This window comes from Antrostomus carolinensis, unplaced genomic scaffold (assembly GCF_000700745.2).
Source record: "Antrostomus carolinensis isolate BGI_N321 unplaced genomic scaffold, ASM70074v2 scaffold954, whole genome shotgun sequence".
Classification (NCBI taxonomy): Eukaryota; Metazoa; Chordata; class Aves; order Caprimulgiformes; family Caprimulgidae; genus Antrostomus; species Antrostomus carolinensis.
In genome coordinates, this window is record NW_010312622.1 from 88,912 (window position 1) to 109,177 (window position 20,266).

The 20,266-nt window shown below is 37.1% G+C and overlaps 1 protein-coding gene across 1 annotated transcript in view; it reads left to right on the forward strand.

Annotated features, from left to right (window-relative positions):
• Window positions 1–20,266, forward strand: part of PLEKHA5 (pleckstrin homology domain containing A5) — a 71,960-nt gene that overhangs the window by 14,196 nt on the left and 37,498 nt on the right. Inside the window, exons 5-9 of the mRNA XM_029084756.1 lie at window positions 1,580–1,680; window positions 2,576–2,691; window positions 10,681–11,148; window positions 17,085–17,553; window positions 19,048–19,131. Coding sequence (XP_028940589.1) covers window positions 1,580–1,680; window positions 2,576–2,691; window positions 10,681–11,148; window positions 17,085–17,553; window positions 19,048–19,131 — 1,238 coding nt within the window. The remainder of the gene's footprint in view (window positions 1–1,579; window positions 1,681–2,575; window positions 2,692–10,680; window positions 11,149–17,084; window positions 17,554–19,047; window positions 19,132–20,266) is intronic.

Consider the following 20,266-nt stretch of genomic DNA (forward strand, 5'->3'; position numbering starts at 1 on the left):
ATAAGTCAAAGTATAATCTAACAGAAGAAGGAAATTTTTCCCCAAAACAGCAGTCCAAATAAAGGGAAACCCAACGTTTGCCAGGCATTCATGGACAAGGGGAAAAAAGCAGATTTTTTTGTGTATTTGTGGCTAGGAAGGAGTAAATATTTGAGAGGGGAAGGTGAGGTGGTTTCAGGCATGCTTGTGAGTACAGCTGAGTACCTGGAAGTAAATCCACTCCCTTCATTTCTTTTTTACCTTTTAATTGGGATAATTTTATGCTCAGTTCTTCACTTAAATAGTGTAATAATAAAGAAAGTGTAATTTTGACATGACATTACATGTCATGTAATGCTAAAAGGACTGGGGAGAGCTTTCCCCATATGAATAACAAATGGAAGTTGTGGCTTTTCAGAATTTAGTGAGTAAACAAGAACCATGGGGGAAAAAAAAAAAAATCCTCTTATAAGAGGTAGTTCTTTTGTGCTGTTTACATGTATTTTAATTGTAACAGTATTAATTTTCCATGCTTGAAACTTTGGAATATCTGTTTTCATCTTAATTTCATAGATACATAGTCACATGTTGTGGGCAGTATCTTCAACCAAGGGAAGTGTTATGGGGGACAATCTCCTAAGATACTGGTTGTGACTATAAGTTCTGTATCAAAATACAATTTTTTTGTGAATTGCATCCAATTATTCCTCTATTAAAGTATAATTGAATTTAAGAGCTTATTGTGGCTTCCAGTTAAAATGTCAATTTATTATTTTAATGCATTGTTCTAAAATTTTATGTAAAACAAGGTTCTGGAAAAAGGATGTTTCTTTTGGGGGAGAGTTTGTTGTTTACAGACTATCTGAAACATATGCATTCTTCCATATAGCATGTAACTCCTCATGGGGTTTATGAAAACTTGTAGTTTAATATGCCCGATATCAGAAGAAGAATGTGCAAATTTTCTCAAAGGCCAATGATCATGAGCAATATTTTAAACCACTTCTGCTCTCACAGGTATTTGCAGGTTTTACTGAGCAGAAAATAGATAGCAGGTATTGTTTTTGTCACTGAATTAGAAACTTGACTTCCATCTACTTTTCAGTTTTGAAGTCATATGCAGGTAAGCACCGATCCCCAGAAAAACTGTCAGTGAAGCTATTTGTGGTGTTTTCCATAAGGCACGTTCCATAAAGTAGCTCACGTGTGTAACCTTTTACAGAACTAGCACACTCAGGAGAGTTTTTTATGCTTGTCCATCTTGGGGGAAAAGCCAAAGGTGGCTGTTTTCAGCTAGCTTAGATTTCACAGTGCCTAGCAGGTTTTTGGGGTGCACTCCTGTGTGGTAAACGTTCTGTAGCACGTGTTGGCAGAGAGAGGCTGCACAATTGCTCTCGTGGGCTGCACACTTCTGAGATGGTGTACAGACACCTAGGTAGCAAATCAGTCTGGCTTTCTGGTTCTCTAATGTTTTTTCTTCCAAGGTAAACTTCTTGTTACTGGTCTCGTGTTGTTAAGTGTAGTTTCACTGAAGGGTCTGAATATGAGTATTATGTGTCAAAACACTTTATTTCTCTAATCAAAGACTGTACCTTCACAGATGAGAAGGAAGAAGGAATACTAGGTAGCATACTTCTACCTAGTTTTCAGATATCTGTGCTTTCCCCCGAGGATCATATTAACCGCAAATATGCCTTTAAGGTAAGGGAATCAATCTTTCAGTTTAATTTTATGTCTGAAAGTACAATAACCTGGTGATCAGAACTCATTTTGCTGCGTTATTATGCAAAACAGGATTGACAAACTGGTTCTGGGACTGACTTTTGCATAATACAGTAGCATAAGATTCAAGTATTTGGTCTGATGTAAATATAGATATAAATACTAGAATAAGAAAATTAATGAATATAACTTTCTATTAGTCTTTTATTTTTAGTCCATGGGTCTTAAATACTGTGTGGTGTTTTATGACTGTAGACTGTGTCTGTGTTCTCTATTTATTTAAATACAAAATATCTTTACATATAAATAAAAATAAGATTTTATTATCACTTAAATCACAGTATTAACATGAATCATTGTTAGGAGAATTTCACAGCTAGTCTTTTTAATTATGATATAAATCACTCTACTAAATATTTTCTCTTGACTTTTTTTGTTGTTTTATGAGCTCCTTTTGGCTCTTCTTTTGGCCTCCTAAGCAACACATCATTTATTTACTGTGGTAAGTACAAATTAAAACTTACTATATCATTCAGACAGCAAAAATCTATTCCAAAATCTATTTCTAATAATTATATTAATTTATATTAATGGATAGTCAAGATAGTTTTTAATGGATTGAATAAATTTAAGGACTTTTTTTTTGAGTGTATTAATGAAGCAGCAATGATTTAAAATTATAGGCAATTATTTTGAAAATATGAATGCAGTGACTGAGAAATATTGATGTATTCCTTCCAATATTTTTTTCTGATAATCATATTTGCAGAAACCTTCTTGTAGAAAACATTAGAGAGAGCATACAGTAACATTATTTGCCTCTTCTTTTACAGATGCTTATTTTTATTGCAATGACCATGTCATTTCCAATCAGGCAGCTCATCCAAACATGAGGACCTATTATTTCTGCACAGATACAGGGAAGGAAATGGAGTTGTGGATGAAAGCCATGACAGAAGCAGCACTTGTGCAGACAGAGCCTGTGAAAAGGTAACGTGGATTTTCAAAACAACGTCACAGTGTATCTCTTTCTCATATTTAGTTTGATTTATTTAAACAAAAGCCTATGGCTCAAAATAGAATGTAAATTGGATAAATTTCTCCTTATATTGAAGACCTCTTATGAATTTAAAAATGTTCAATAAAATTTTGAAGTAGTAAAATAACCTAAGTTCTGCTCTGAATGTGGAAGCCTTAAGAATAAGGGGCTAGAGGACAAAAACCTGATTAGTTCCTTCAGCCAACAGCATCAAAAGAAGGGCAATGGCAAATACCACATGCAGCAACAGCAGCTCAACTGGTGATAGTCTTTGGTTTAAACTTGCCATGCATCTCAAATTCACAACCATAGTTTCTGGCTAACTTAAAGAATTGCACTTATGGGCAACCTGTGGGGAGCCATTCTTGTTCATCATTAAGCTGTTATCAAATTTATACTTACCTGGTCCGGAGCCTTATCCTTTATGTATCCATATGTTGACAATGAAAAGCAAGTTATCACTGGAAGCCTTGTGTTTTCAGAAACTGAATATTGTCTGCTGCTGTCTATCCAGTAAGAATCATTTTCTCTCTGAGTAATGTCCTTTGGGTCAGTTCCATGTCATCTTTAGTGGAATCCTCATCAGTAGAAAACTTAAAACCTCCTCGTTACTGATTGAAGTTATTGCTGCTGTCAGTTGATCTACTTCTGCATTCTGTTAGTTCCTGCTACACTGGAGCTAAATGAATGGCAGCAATGCTGAGAAGTTTTAAGTTTAAAAAAAAAAAAAAAAAAAAAAAAAAGTAAAAAATTTCATAGATACAGATACCAAAGAATGTAAAAGGCACATTTTTTGCAGAAAAGTGAGCACATTGAACTTCTTGTCAAAATGCAAGCAGTCTTCCTGAATTCTGCATCACTAGTGCAAGTCATTCCTGTTAACTTGCTCCTGACACTTCTGTGTCCTGTGTTCCAGTATGGTGCTGGCAGAAGCATAAAATGGAATGCAGAATGATTTGATACTTTGTCTTACATTGTCAGACAAATGTAGTGAAACTTTTACTTACACCAATCTATGGGACGTAGAGAAGGATACATGTAAACCAGGAACACTTTTAAATTTGTACCTATGCAATCATTTAGTCACTGATCTTAAAAAAAAAAAAAAAAGGTTGAAATCAGCATTCATCTCTTAATTTCCTTTAAATATATAGACAGTATATGAAGTATTTCATTCTTTGCATTGGATGCTATAGTGAAATAGCTTAATAGAAAAATACATTGTTCTCTGTGCTATGGAAAAATAATGTGTTATTTTATATGAAGATGTTTTGTTCTTTGTCTCCTGTAACCCTCCTTATGTTTGGGAACAGCATATGATCTGGGGAAGGGATGAGCAGAGTGAGACAAAGGAGAAGCAAGTAGATACTTAGTAGCATTCACACCTTTTAATTTGTCTTTTCAGAGCTTTTAAGAAGTTGTATTTAAAAGAAAGATGTTCCCTTGACAAAATAAAATATCTCATTTAGCTTGGTGAATAATAAACTTAATCTGAAAAATCAGATAGCTGTGGTGGGTTACAGATGGAGAAATGATTAATCAGACCCATTTTACGTCAACAAAATTCATGTATTGGTTGTATAAGCACTTTGTAGGGGGAATAATACTGAAATGGGCCATTCTGAATGTCTTTGAACTGGTGAAATGACCTTTGTTTGGTATTTGCAATACTGTGAAGACTGAATGTTTGAAGAGAACATCTTTGTAGTAGAAAAAAAAAATAATGTGGAAAAAAGTCTATCTCCATCTGACAGAACCTCCTTAATAGGTATCGTCTTCACAGTCTCTCCTGTAATAGTCAATGCTCTATAGAAGATATTTGATAGAAGCATAGAATGGTTTGAGTTGGAAGGGACCTTAAGATCATCCAGTTCCAACCCCCCTGCCATCAGCAGGGACACCTTCCACTAGACCAGGTTGCTCAAAGCCTCATCCAGCCTGGCCTTCAACACTTCCAGAGAGGGGGCATCTACAACTTCTCTGGGCAACCTTGGCCAGTGTCTCACCACCCTCACAGTGAAGAATTTCTTCCTAATATCTAATCTAAACCTATCCTCTTCCAGTTTGAAGCCATTGCCCCTTGTTCTATCACTTCCTGCCCTTGTAAAAAGTCCCTCCTCAGCCTTCCTGTAGCCCCTTCAGGTACTGGAAAGCTGCTCTAAGACCTCCCTGGAGCCTTCTGTTCTCCAGGCTGAACAGCCCCAACTCTCTCATTTAGTAAACTTAATTATATAGACAGATGTTACATTATGTCTTGTGACATTTCCTGTAACACAAGAAGCAATCCAAAATGTAACTATCCACTCTTTTGTGCAGTTCATGGATACAGCTGTACAGTCATGTTTGCTGCCTCAAACCTAGCAAGACACGTAGGGAGCTCATCCTGGTGCCCAGTGCAGCTTTGCAAGCTGGTTGTCCTCCCTGGGCTGCAGTGCTACGGCTGCGCTAGCGAGACAGATGTGCAGTCCACTGCCAAGAAGGGTGTTCCAGCCTCCCAAAATGCTTGGCCATGCACTCCTACCTTCTTCTTTCAGCCACAGTGCCTCTTCCAGCAGCGATGTCTCCCTGTTTGAAGCATTTGGCAGCGTACAGGCAAACAGTGGGGTTTCATTCCCTGTATAGCTGAGCTTATCTAACACTTTTCATCTTAGCTATATGTGCTCCTGCCATCTGCCTTGCATTGCTTTGGGTACTTATCTTACTCCTTGGTGAATTGGTGTAGCACACAAAATTAGTAGAAAAGCACTCAGCAGCAAAATCAGTAGTTTTCTGCCTGGCTATCACAGGCAGGATAAGCTCATCAACAGCCAAAACAAGTGTCAGAAAAGCAACAGGAAAAGCGACTTGGTTAACACCATCTTGTTGTTTTAATTCAGGCAAGAAACCGTAGAAGAAGAGAGACGAGACGTGACCTCTTTGAAAAGTTTGTTAATATACTGTCTTGAAATAATTACTTGAGAGAAAATACCTTTCAAGACCAGTGAAGTCACTAAGACTTTTATGTCTGTTAGCTATAATAAGGAAAAAAAAAGTCCCTCAGACATCTGTTTTCTAAAGAATCCATCTTTTGGCTATCAAACCAGTTCTTAGAACGAACCATGTAGCAGGATATGATCCTATCCAGAAGAAATACTGTTTCTTCCCTGTAAAAATCTGTTAAGTATTAAGTATTGTATTACCTCATCTCTTAAGTAACCTAAAGTTTGGCACACACATGCCTGTCAGCATAAATTACTTTGGTTCAGTCAAATTCAGCCCCTGCCTTTCTTTCTCAATTCTGTTTTTTCTAGAGGTTCTAACATTGCATTGAATACAGTTTTCTAACAGACTAGATGCTTGACAATACAATAACTAGAGTTAAGAACTTCCTTCCTTAAATATTTATGCAGGCCACTCTTAAGTGCTTGTGAATATAAATTGCCCAATAATAAGTCAGAGTTTATACAGTATAGTTCTTTAAATCTAGAAGCCAAGGTACTTCACTGGTTATGATACTCTGAAAACTCAAACTCAACTGTCTGTTAAATTGAATATTTCAGCTTTAAATAATTTCAGAGCTACAATCTGTATCTTTATTTTTCTGAGGATGCGAGTTCCTTGGAGAGAAAAAAGATAAAAGCAATATAGAAAATGTTAAGTTGTGGGGATTTTGCCCAGTTATCCATAATATTCTTACTTTCCATGTGTAGTTAGCCATATAATACAGAAATGAGATACTAAGGTGAGAAAACAAAAATGTAGCCATTTCTTTTATAACTGATCTGCAGTCACAGCAGAAAATCTCCTTTCTGATGGGTAATTGCAGGGAAGGACAAGTATTATTTGGTCCCATTGACTTAACTGTAATTACTCCTTTCTCAACATTTTTGTTTTAATTCTACCTATAAATAGTAAATTCAAGTTTAATAATGTAGTGAGAGATGTATCATAATAAGTAAACACAAATACTTCAGTCAGTAAGGAACTATTTAAGCTTATGACTCAAAATATGATCCCAAGCAACCTCTCTGGATTAGCAAAACTTCTTACTCGTTCCATGTTGTATCACTGCAAACCGTAGTTAAGTTGTATCTATGATTACTGATTGTTTGCTTGTGTTTGTAGATGCTAATATCCACCAACATCCTGATTTGTCATTTTTAGCCTAAATGCTGATCTCTCTGCTCTCTCCTGTTCAAGAGCATTGTTTATCTATCCTTTCACTGTCAGCTCTGAGTGCCAGAGCCTTTGTTTCTTCTGAGTGATGCTGCATGTACTAAGAAAAGAGTGGAGTTTTTTCCTTCTGGTGTAGTTTTCCTCGCCCTGAACAGCATAAGCTAAGCTGCCAAAAAAGCACTTGTTAGCATAGTGACACCCACAGTGGGGGTTTACTGACGTCACTGTGTTTGGAGAAGATGGCTTTTTCTTTTGAAATGGCTTTGTTAAATCAGTCTTCATGTCTGTCTGATACTTGATTACATGTCTTCACCCCCTTTCACAATTATTTACTGACATCAAACAGTACAAAATAGTACTTTTCCTGTATTACTATTCCATAGATATTATTCCTGTTTTGTTGAAGCCATTCAGTATGTGCTGAAACACTTCTGTTCAATGTTCATTCTCTTTTGTCTTCTCCCTCTCCCATCCTCAAAACACCCTGCAAGTCTTGTTGAATATGTCTTTGAGACCCAGATATAAATATGGAGCCACATATAAATATGGATTTATTTTTCTTACATTTACCTATTAGTTTCTGATAATTCTTTCCCATTTGGATCATTTGCTGTGGAAAGAGATCTCTTGCTCACATCGAGTGGAGTGATTTGATGCACAAAGTTAAAGGAGAGCCCAGAAGTTTATTTGAATGTCAGTCATTCAGCCTCTACACCACCAACAAAGAATGATAAACAGAAACACTTGGCTCTGCTGTGTATAACCACAGTAACCAGTGATGCAGCATAGAGATGGCAGAACAATTCTGTGATTCTGGAGTTTGCTGGTTTTAAATTAAGATCTACAGTGGAAGGTGCTATGATGGTGTGAATCGAACACTGTGCCAAGTCTTGGCTTTGCCACTTACCTGATGAATGTCCTTAGAGATGCCACTCTACTTCTGCACCACAGATTTTCCATCTGTAAAATGGCAACTGCTTCTCTGCTGTAAAGCACCTTGAGAAAGGTTGATATCAAGTGCTATATAAGGGTGTACTATTAATTGCATATATTAATGCCCGTGTTTAGGATTATTTGCAAGGTAGTCCTTACATTTACTTGTAAATTCTTGAGCACTGACTGAAAACTGAAATTTTAACACCCTTTTTTCACTTGATAATTGTGGGAAATAATTGAGTTTTTCATTCACTTTCCTGTTTGGAAAATTCCTTTACTTTGCAGTAGAACACTGTGTAATACAGTTTTGAGGTGGAAGGGAGGAGGTGATCCAGTTTTTTCTTTCCTATAACCTTGAGAAGGAACCTAGGCGGAAATGTTTGGTCTTGGGAAGTTTAAAGCCTTGGGAGGGGGTGGGGAAGAAAAGAAAAAAAAACACTTTTAAATTGCCTAGGAGTTTAGCATAGCATTTCTTTGCTGATACTTGGAAACTACAGAAAAAAAATGACTTGAGTATAAGCAGTTCCACCACATGTCCTCCCCCACAAAAGTCTACATAAAAACTGGTTCTACATTGAGATTTCTTTCTCTAAATGTTATGGTTGTCAGAAATATTCCCCTCTCTTTTCTGCTAGCAGAAAACATCAGATGTATCTAACCTCTGCATTTAATAGTGATGCATGAGAAAAAAAAAACCCACTGTGTTTAAAAATAATGCTGACGCATATAGCCAAAGAAATATTCTTGTTAGATTATGGCTAAGAATGTTTTCATTTGCAATAAGTTTGACGTGTGTGTACGCTTTCACGTCGGCAGCTCAGGAATAATCACTGAAAGCAAAGGACTATTTTGAGCTACTTATATTAATAGAGTGAACTCTGGAGGACTTTTATAACATTACGAAGTATCAAGTAGAGAATTGGATCATCACAACTATGTCAGGAAGAGGCATGGGGAAAAAAAAAAATCAACATCCCTTGTTGACATGGAAAGTGCATGAGCATTTCATTCGAACCCACGTACAGTATGCAGAGGGCACTGGTGTCTTGCTGTTTGTGAGTGATAGGTTTGCAATTGTGTACTTGTCAATTCTTCTCTACGGAGAATTCATAGCAAGAGTAGGGTGGACGTGGGAGGTGCATTTAAAATTAAGTGTCCAATATTATTAGTAGTGGGTAGTATTTTATAAGGACCTTATGGTTTTCAGTCTTTATGTATTTGCTGGGGTTCTGTCCCAAATAGTTGTTGGCCTGTTGGAAATTCATGGCTTAAATTTGTTGAGGAAGTGTAGAGTTGTTGGATGCCCCTCCCTGGAAGTGTTCAAGGACAGGTTGGATGAGGCTTTGAGCAACCTGGTCTAGTGGAAGATGTCCCTGCTCATGGCAGGGGGGTTGCAGCTAAATAATCTTTAAGGTCCCTTCCAACCCAAACCATTCTATGATTCTATTTAAGGCTCTTTTTCAAGATGGGGTAATCAAAAATGCTTACTGCTATATATGTAGATAGTCTACTTGGAATTAAGAGTATTTTTAAGAGGAGCAGTCATTCTTGTGCTCTTGGTCAGTTGTGTATGTGATCGCCTTTTTACAGACAAATTAAGCACTTGAACTGGACAGTTATAGAAGTGAATAATGCATTTGCAAAAAAGTTGCAGAACAGTGTGAAAGGTTAATTTGACATCTTAAAATAAATTTTTGTTGTTGGTTTGGTTTTATACAGAGATGTAATCTTAAAGAATTATATCTCTTCCTCTTCTTTCCTCCCATACAAAAAAATGTTGATCAAAATGTTTTAGGGTTTTTGTGGTTTTTTTCTAGTAAACTGGAAAAAAAATGTCACTATATGAGCTGGATGTTCAGTTCATGTCCCAGTGCAGAAAAAGATACAGCTTCTTGAAATTTTGAAATTTTAAAAAGAAGACAGCTAATAGAACTGCATACATTGAGTACTTGTGTAAGTACTGTAAAGCAAGTAACTGTTCTAAAAATATCATTACTTTTGTGGCACAGTTCCTTAAGTCAGCAGCTATTTTCCCCCTTTAAAATTAGGGAAGCCACAGTTAGTTTCCACAAAATACATGCCAGCCAAAGTGATAACATACCAGAGAAACCTAATTGGTGCCAGTGACCATGAAAAGTTGTTTGCTTTCTTTAAAGGAGCTCATTATATGTTAAATTCAGCAGTATTGTGAATCACAAGTTGGTCAGCAATGTAATCTGCTGCCATTTTTAAAGATGGCTTTAGAAATTGTCTGAATTTCTGGCTGTTCACATCTGGAAGCTTTAGCTCTTGGAGAGCCACTGAATATTTTTACTGTTTGAATGTCTAGCCCTCCAGAAACTGAACATCTACTTTTTCAGAGTCCAGCTTTATTTCGTCTTATGCACATTTTTTCTAGGGGTTTAATTTGGACTTGGCTTAAAAAATTTACCCCATGTTATAAACGCTTTTAAAATAGTAAAGAAATAGAGAAGTGTGGACACACGCTCACTCTCCAACAAAAAAAAACAAAACCAACCAACAAAAAAAAACCCAAAACCAAAAAACCAAGCTGAACAAAACACTACTACCACCCCCAAAACAAAACCAAACAAAACAAAAACAGAACAAAAAACCCTAAAACAACACAAAACCAGCCTGTCCTTGATTATTGTGAAAATATGTCCTGGATTTTCCTCTCAAATACAAGGTATTGGTGTAAAATATCTGGAGAGAGATTCACCGAAAGAACCCTGATAAACACAAATATATTTACTTTTGATTCTTTGTTAGTGTTTTTTAATGAATGTGTTGTTGATATTATAGCTTTATATATAGCATATAGCTAATATATCATATTTCCTTTCCAGAGTGGAGAAGTTAACCACTGAAAATACACCACCTCGAGAAGCAAATAATATTTCAAACCATCGGGTGCTAATTAAGCCAGAGGCACAAAATAACCAGAAAAACAAAGAAGTAAACAAAAATGAGGAGAAGAAAGCTTTGGAAGCTGAAAAATATGGATTCCAGAAAGTTGGGCAAGATAAACCATTAACAAAAATTAACAGTGTAAAGCTAAATCCGTTGGGATCCGAATACAGGACTTTGCCTATAACCATGATTCAAGCTGGACACTTCAGACCAGTTCATTTAAATGGGTCTGAGAATAAAGCTGTTGGTGTTGTCCTGGCAGACGCTGGAGATGGAGGTCAGCACAATGCGGTTCAGTCACATATGGAGTCCGAACGAGTTATGCAGAGAACCAATTCAATGCTGCAGTTGGAACAGTGGATTAAAGTACAAAGAGGAAAAGGACAAGAAGAGGAAACAAGAGGGTAAGTACTATGTGATTTTTTTTATTTTTTTTTTCTAGACTTTCTAGAAAATAATACTTAGATTTGTAGATTCTGTAGGTTTTGGACTATATTACATAAGTATATAATTCATTGTCCTCTGTAAGAAGTGCCTGGATGACTGCTCAGAACAGATCTATTACAGTTTCTCTTTTATTAACATTTGAGTGGTTATTAATAAATTAAACTATATTAATAACTTAATGAGTAAAAATGGCCAGAAACCCTTTTTGGGTGTTAGAAATTTCTCTATCCTAGCAGAGAGAAGGTGTCATCAATCATAACAATTCTTTTTCCTCTTAAAATCTGTTCTTGAAATTGCCCTGTCTTCTGCTTTTTTTTTATTCACAAATTCTTGTAATAAAATTTTATTTTTAATTCTTCAAAAATATTCCAGGAAGCCTTTAAAATTTAAACAATCTTTAATTGAACAGAGAGAGAAAAGCTTTACCTAAGAGTAAGTCATAGAAATCTAACTAACTTGATACTTAAAGCTTCTCTTCTCATGAAATTCAACATCTCCCAGTTCTAATATTGAGTTCCACTGCTTATTCATGAAGCTTTAAAATTATGTGTGAATGATACTGAATCTTATGCTGGTATCAATTTTTCTGTCTGACAGATGTATGGGGACATTGCTTCCAGGCAACCTTACAGACAAGCAGGTCTAGCAGTAAAATATAAAAGTTTTTAATATTGCATTAGATAGGAAGTACCAGAGATGCTGTCACAGGAGATATTCTGAAGAGCTGGAAATTAGGGAGTTTGCGTATAGATAGGTGACAGAGCGGAGCTTTAGATAGAACCAAGTTCAGAAAATGTGTTTTCTGCAAATTTCAAACTATGGGGGTTGGGGGTTTTTTGCAAAAACTTGAAAACTTTACATTAGTTTGACTTACACTTTCCAAAATAGATTGAACATTTCCTCATTGCCTTTAATCCTTCGTTAAATATAATTAGGAATTGTTAATGCATTGTTTCATGAAGTACTTGACAGAAGTAGTTTGAGCAAGTTTGAGTTTGCAGTACAGAGAGCAGCTTGCACACTGACATTTATTTTATTACGCATGCTTGCCAAATGAGAACTGAGAAGGTTCTTTGATGCAATTAGATTTTTTTAAATTAAACTCTAAAACTTGCAACCAAACAGGTGAAATTTGAGTAGATGTGCCATTTTTCAGTTGCAAACAAGTACATAAACCCTAAAACTGATTTCATTGAGGGAACCAAATAGAGCGAAGGACTGTTAACAATATGTTACTAATTAACAAGATTTTAGTCTTGACTATAGAGGCCACTTGTTGCTAAAATAAGGGTGGCACTGACAGCACAAACTATGCTTTCAACTGTAGTTCTATATGAAGGTAGCAAATGGAAAAAGAATTGGCCTTGAGCTATCTTTTTTGCTTTGCATGGAAGTGGCCTGGAATAATGATCCAAATTTCTACTGTACAGTGATGTCTTTTTTCATTTAAATTTTAAATTTTATTTTTTGTTCAGATTACCAGTTTCGAGCTGGAGACAAAAATTTAAGTAGAGTTGAAGTTGGTGAATCAGGAAGAAGCTCCAGTGTACCTTAAAGCTGAAGGCTGGGGTGAGGGGCTAGTAAGACTGTTTGTAGTAAGACTTGTTCAACTCATAACTTGAATTTTTGAGAAAAGTAGTTTTCACTTAAGGGGGGAAAGCTGCTGACTTTTAACTAAGATGCTTTCCACTGCATCTGTCTCTCTAATGTGTTAGAGAAATCATGGAGGACCAAACTGAGTATCTTTAGTGTATCAGACTGAAAAAAAAATTAGGACTTTTAAGAATACTAAAATGTTAACAAACAGGCTCAATTAAATAACTATATATAAAATAGGCGTTGTTCTCTGTATGGAATGAAACTATTCTCAGTATGGAATGAAAAGAGTTCACTGTAAAACTACTAATATTTTAGAGTAACATGCTGACCATGCTGACCTCTTAGTAGTTTGATTTCATGAGAAATTAATGACAGCAATGCAGTTTTTGATTCCTGAAGCTGTTATTTTCCATTTCCCTGCATCTAGACATGTAGCTTTGCGAGAGCCACATGAATAAAGACAACTGATGCCTTGAGGAAGACAAACTATTTTTTTTTTAACCAAAAATAAAAACATTCCACTTCAGTATCATTTTATTAGATTAATTTTGTGCAAGTCAGTTATGAGTAAATATTTTCACCAGTAGTGGTTCACTTGAGTGGTCTTTCTCAAATGTTAAAATATACAGAAAGGTTACATGGTACTACATGAGGTTTTTTTGGTGCTGCTAACCCAGGGTATGATCCTCTGTCTCCCTACCTTGCCCATGTAAGCATTGTCCTAAATAATAAATGCCTGCTCTACAGCACCAGGTCTCTGTCTTCACTCTGCCACCCTTTGCTTGATTACCATCTGAAAGTTCTGCATTCTGGGCCAGCTGGTATTTGGATTCTTTAGGATGAAAGGCTATTTTGAAGTTTCAATCTGAGGATATTCATAACGTTGCAAAACTGAACCCCTAAAGGTTTAGCAGCAAAGTTGCTTTCCCAAATAGTCCAACTTGTACATCAGAACCAGTATTGCTACCCAACAGTAATCCTGGAGACAACCTCTAAATGTGTCTATAAACTCATGTGGAAGCCTTTTGTTCATATGGAAACATTTATAGGAACCTATCTGTGATGAGTTGCAGAAATATTTTGCAGCTTCATGGTGTGGATGAGCACTTCAGTGGCTGCAGCAGTCTCCTCTAGTGTGCAAGGCAGCTATAAGCTGTGATATGGTCTAGAGTTGGGGACTATTAATGTTTATAAATATATAAAGGGTGAGTGTCACAAGGATGGAGCCAGACTCTTCTTGGTGACAACCAATGATAGGACAAGGGGCAATGGGTGCAAGCTGGAACACAGGAGGTTCCACTTACACTTGAGAAGAAACTTCTTTACAGTGAGGGTGATAGTGCACTGGGACAGGCTGCCCAGGGAGGTTGTGGAGTCTCCTTCTCTGGAGACATTCAACACCTGCCTGGATGCCTTCCTGTGTGATCTCATTTAGGTTCCTGCTCCGGCAGGGGGATTGGACTGGATGATCTTTTGAGGTCCCTTCCAATCCCTGACATTCTGTGATTCTGTGATTATTATTTTTTTATTTGACTAGAATGACATTTTTGAAAGTATCAACAGGACATTGGTGAATCTGTTCTGATTTTTATCAAATTATGTAAAAACAAGGCTTAATATTGAGGTGGTTGGACTTTTTACAGTTTTTATGGTTTACCAATAGAAGATGAATATGTTATCTTCCTAAGTGTTCTAGAATGTAAGTAATTGCATGCAGGCTTTAAATCGCTATCTTTACATAGTAAGAACTTCAGGCAGCTTTTTTTCAAGTGTTCAGGGATATTTAAAGGAGGCAACAGGAGTATACTGCCCGTTTGGTTAATAAAGTGGGAGAGAAGCTTCAGTGAGAGAGGTATATCTAGCTACTGGATATCTTAATGAAAATATCAAGCTTTGCCATACCCATTTGTGAACAGCTAAGATAATACTTTGGAAGTTAGAAACTGAACCCAGAAGTGTCTTGGTTGTTTGGGTTCTTTTAAATATGGAGATGGAGAGAAGACCTTACCATTAGTGGTATGTCATATGAAGAAAATGTAGAAGTATTGAAGCAGATTTTGCAGCAAAAGAATGAGATTTAGAATCCATTTCCCCTTTTTTGTAAGTTATTTTTTTGGGAACAAAAAGTTGCCCAGTCTACAAGGAGATGAAGTTTTATCTTCATTAATTCTTGGAAAGCTTCAGAAACAGTAGCAAATTTTGTATGTAAAGCTTTTTATAGCAGTTTTCATCACCAAAATGTTACAGGTAATCATAAATATTTTCATTGAAAAGTGGCTTTTATCATCATCGATTTCCTTGATAGTTATTTCATAAGGATCTAACATAGTGCTGGCTTACCTTACCATTTGCCCTCCATCATTTCTTTAATGTTTTTGTGGCACTGAAATAATGCCAAATGGTCTTCAGATTCTGGTGCCTCGTGGTAGCAGGGTTTTTCTTTTGAATTAGTCTGGGGTGTAGTTAGAAGCTGCTGCCCTCCAATGGCTGAATTATGACCAATTTGAGCTCAGTTTTGTTGTCTCTGGGCAAGCATCTATCATAGATGTGATCAGCAGCAAAAAGCTTTAAGAGATGCTCATCTGAATTTTAGATAAGGGTTTGAATGAATCAATGTTTATGACCTAGATTTTGTCCTCTGAAATAAAACAAGAAATGCTTTGTCATACTTAAGCACGCATAGATTCTCACTGTGGAAAAATTTGCATTTCAACTAATGCTGAAAGTTGCTAAATGACTGTAGCGCTCCAGAATTTTAATGTGGCATCAAATTAAAGAATAAGCCATTGAATTCATAACCAAGTTGAAAAGCAATAAAATATAGCTGAGTGGTGCTGTTGACACAGCTGAGGGATGGGATGCCATCCAGAGAGACCTGGAGAAGCTCGGGAAGTGGCCCCATTTGAACCTCATGAGGTTCAACAAGGCCAAGTGCAAGGTCCTGCACCTGGGCCAGGGCAATTCCCAGTATCAATACAGGCTGGGGGATGAAGGCATTGAGAGCAGCTCTGTGGAGAGGGACTTGGGAGTTTTGCTGGATGAAAAGCTGGACATGAGCCAGCAATGTGGGCCTGCAGCCCAGAGGGCAATAACCGTGTCCTGGGCTGCATCAAGAGAAGCGTGTCCAGCAGGTCGAGGGAGGTGATTCTGCCCCTCTACTCGGCTCTCTTGAGACTCCACCTGCAGTGCTGTGTCCAGCTCTGGAGTCCTCAGCACAAGAAAGGTGTAGACCTGTTGGAGCAGGTCCAGAGGAGGGCCACAAAAGTGATCAGAGGGCTGGAACAGCTCTCCTATGAGGAAAGACTGAGGGGTTTTTCAGCCTGGAGAAAATAAGGCTCCAGGGAGACCTTATTGTGGCCTTTCAGTACTTAAAGGGAGCTTGTAAAAAAGATGGGGACAAACTTTAGCAGGGCCTGTAGTGGTAGGGCAAGGGGTAATGGTTTTAAACTAAAAGAGGGGAGATTTAAACTAAATATAAGGATGAAACTGGTTGGTGAAAAAATGGTACAGGTTGCCCAGAGAGGTGGTAGAAGCCCCATTCCTGGAAACATTCAAGGTCAGGCTGGATGGGGCTCTGAGCAACCTGATCTAGTTGGAGATGCCCCTGCTCCCTGCAGGGGGGTTGGTCTAGATGACCTTTAAAGGTCCCTTCCAAACCAAACCATTCTATGATTCTGTGATTATTATCAAAGAAAGAAGTACTTTGCTGTTTGTTTCACTTGAATAGCTGATATGAACGGCTTGTCCTTGACAATTGCAAAATACAGTTTCATTAGACAATTATTGCTATTTTTCCTCAGTCTGCTGTTAAAAAAAAATTAACTCTTTTCTGTCCATACTAATTGCTCAAGGTTTTCTTGGAGAAACAACAAGAGATCTTTTCGATTTTAAAAAAGAGAACATTTAAAATGGGCTTATGTAGAAACAGTATAGAACTTCAAAGCTTTCAAAACTTTGACCTGTCCAGCATATGGACACATTACAACATGTGATCTAAACCTGACACTACTAGACTGTTCAACTAGTAAAAAGATGAAATGTGAATTATATAATCAAGCAGCTAATCAGAGATAGGATCCAGTTTTGGCTGCTACAGTACATTCAATCAGTATAGTTGATTCTTTAATTGTCATCTTGATTTTTCTTGCATGTTTTTAAAATGACACTTGTAATATTAAAAAAAGAAAAAAAAAGAGAGTAAGAATTAGCCAGATCAACCTAAGCAATATTGAAAAACTTTATATTGCCATAATATTAATGCTGTCCACTACTAAACAGAAAATTTATGTTTCAGCGTAATCTCATATCAGACATTACCAAGAAACATGCCAAGCCATCGACCTCAAGTTTTACCCCGGTACCCAGAAGGCTACAGAACACTGCCGAGAAACAGCAAAGCACGGCCGGAGAGCCTCTGCAGCGTAACGCCGTCGGCTTACGACAGAGCCATAGGACCAGTAACAGCCGAAGAAAAACGCAGGTCAATGCGGGATGACACAATGTGGCAGCTCTATGAATGGCAGCAACGTCAGTTTTACAATAAGCAAACAACTCTTAATAGGCACAGTACTTTAAGTAGCCCAAAAACTATGATTAATATTTCTGATCAGACGATGCATTCTATTCCCACCTCACCTTCTCATGGTTCAATCGCTGGTTTCCAAGGATATTCCCCACAGCGGACCTACAGATCAGAAGTATCTTCACCAGTGCAAAGGGGAGATATAACTATTGATCGCAGACACAGGACACATCATACTAAGGTAAAAAACATTTTTTAATTGTTAAAAATCTTATTTATAAGGGTTTTTAGTAGAAAGTGTACCATTACTGTAAAACTCATGTTGCACTATAGTACATTTTATTGTAATGTAAATAAATTACATCTGTGTTTTCATAAAAAGCATTTAAAAATCTAAAGGTTGTATAAAGATATTCCTCTAATACACTAGGTGAAAACTTGTTCTATTATTATCATCCACGATACCAGGTTTCTCTAAAGGAAAGAAAAGGAGTCAATAGACAAATTGTTCAGAATAGTTTGTTGTATGTACAGACATCCTTCTCCCTTCTAGCTTTTTTTAGCTGGAACTCTAAGAGGACTGAAAATCCCAGATTTCCTTCCACGTGCTGTTTTCTGTTCTTCAGACACAAGTTTGGCTGCTTTGGGTTCCAGCAGAAAGCTGAGTGTAGTCATTTCTTTTGATGCCTTTGAGTTATTAGGGAGATCACTAAGGATAACCAGAGTCTATTTGCACACAACCTTAGCACCTGACTATTGTAACTCTGCTAGTCTTCATCAGTGAAAGAGAGAGACAAAGAATTACCTGGGTGCCATATGTGGCTCTGCCACACCCATCATGCTTGTGTCATGCATATTTTTTAATACATTGAACAATATATAAAAATTACTCTTTAAATTGAACGTAAGACTAGAGATTTTATAAAACGCTCCTGAACCTTTTTGCTAAATCCTTATCTTAGATGTTTTTGTGTCCCTTGATGCAGTTTAAACATCTTACAGTCCTCTTTTTGGAAAGTTCTTAGGTCATTTTCAACAAAAGAGTCATTTTGACTTAGCTGCACTGGAAGTTTAATAATCAGTGCTTATCACAAATCTGAGAAGTACCACTAGGATCAGGTGCTGCAGAGCATGTGCTTACTTGGCCTTTCAGGCAGGTTTGCTTTCTCATATTTTTTCCTTGTGGAACAATTTATGCTAGTATTTCTTATTTAGCTTCTTTTACACAGGATTCTTATTTACCTTCAGTTTTTCATGCTTTTTGGTTTGTGGGGTTTTTTTTTTAGTTACACAACAGCTTTTTCCATTAACTTAGAAACACAAACCTGTTCTTAAGAGGTGGGTAATTTGAAGGATGTTTGAAATCAGTAGGATAAGTTTAGGATTTAAACTCCATCTATATAGAGATCTTAGGGTTTTTTTAAATAGCTTTTAGTGATGGGTGAAAAAGTGGAATTGTTGTTGTTTACATGGGCTATGATAAGGGCAACAGCTGCAAGGAAGGACTGCTAATTAAATTAATAAAAGAAAGCTGGGTTATTTCTAGAAATTAGAGGTAGCCTACTCGAGTCTCCTAGATGGTCCGTCAGCAGGGAGCATGACTGGCCAAGACTGGCACAAATCATACCAAATTTGCCATGAGCATGAAGTTGGCTTGACTATTTTTTTAGCATTTAATATTTGTTGAGTCTTTAGATAACTATGGATCATACTGTGCTATTTTGTTTTCATACAGCATGTCTTTGTGCCTGACAGAAGGTCAATGCCAGCAGGTCTGAGTTTACAGCCTGTTACTCCTCAGAGCCTCCAAGGCAAAACAGTGAGTTGGATTTTTATTTGGTACATCAGTTTTTCCTTAAGAATAATTCTTTAAGGATGAAGAGGCAACACCGAAGTCTTATTCTATTTGAAGGCTGCATTAAATGTAGCCTTTATTTTAATCATTAAGTATTTTTAAAGCAAATAAAGTAGTACTCTGTGGTGACATTGAATTCTGCAAATATCATGTAGCTGCTGACTGCAGATTTTCTTTAGGAAATACAGATTTTTATTGTTTTTTCTTAATCATCTTTGATGCATTAAAGAAATACCTGGTGGAGGGTAGAATACATAACAGAACACTTATTTCTCCATTAAGTATTTAGAAAATCCTAGAAATAAGTTTACCTTTTTTGGAAAGCTTGAGGATACTCAAACTGCATTTGGTAAAATTATGCCCTTTGTGACATCTCCCATTTTCTGTGATAAGATTTGAAACTCTCATTGAAGGTATTTCATCAAAGTAATACTGGGTATACTGTCCACTTTCCTAATTGACATGTGACTCTTAGCCAGAACCTAAGAAATTGTCCTAAATTTACTACGTTTATTTACCAGTTTTTGTCTCATTTCTGTAATTTTTCTCTGACCATCTGAAATTGCTGTTTGAGACAGTTATGGATTGAAAATACAGAGTTTGAATCATACTGTGGGCAACAGCTCCCCAGTCAATCTTTCCACTGCCTCAACCCCTGTTTCTTGCACTTCCCAGCGTGAATCCCCGAGACCTTCAGCATCTTACGGGTTGGCCTTTGCTGCTATTGCCTTATCTCTGCACCTTGCCTTCTGCAGATATTTCTTTGTGTTCATGGTCCCATCAGCTCTCCTGGGCTTTGCTGCTGGAGCTGGGCCAGAGTAGGGTAGCAGGCAAAGAGGTCCAAGCTTCTGCTTGTAGAAACCAGAAGTCCTGCCCATAGCACAAGTGTTGTAGGGACCAGACGAGGAAACCTGTGGGTAGCTCTTTACACAAAATTCTGTGTTGTGGTTATTGCAAGAGTCCTGAGAGCTGTATGAAAAGCATAGCACTTACAGCAACGTCAGCAATGTTTGCAACATTATCAGTGTCTAGAGAGAAGTACGAATTACTGCTTGATGGGCTCCTCCATGGAAAAAAAGTTTGCTTGCAAACATTGTAT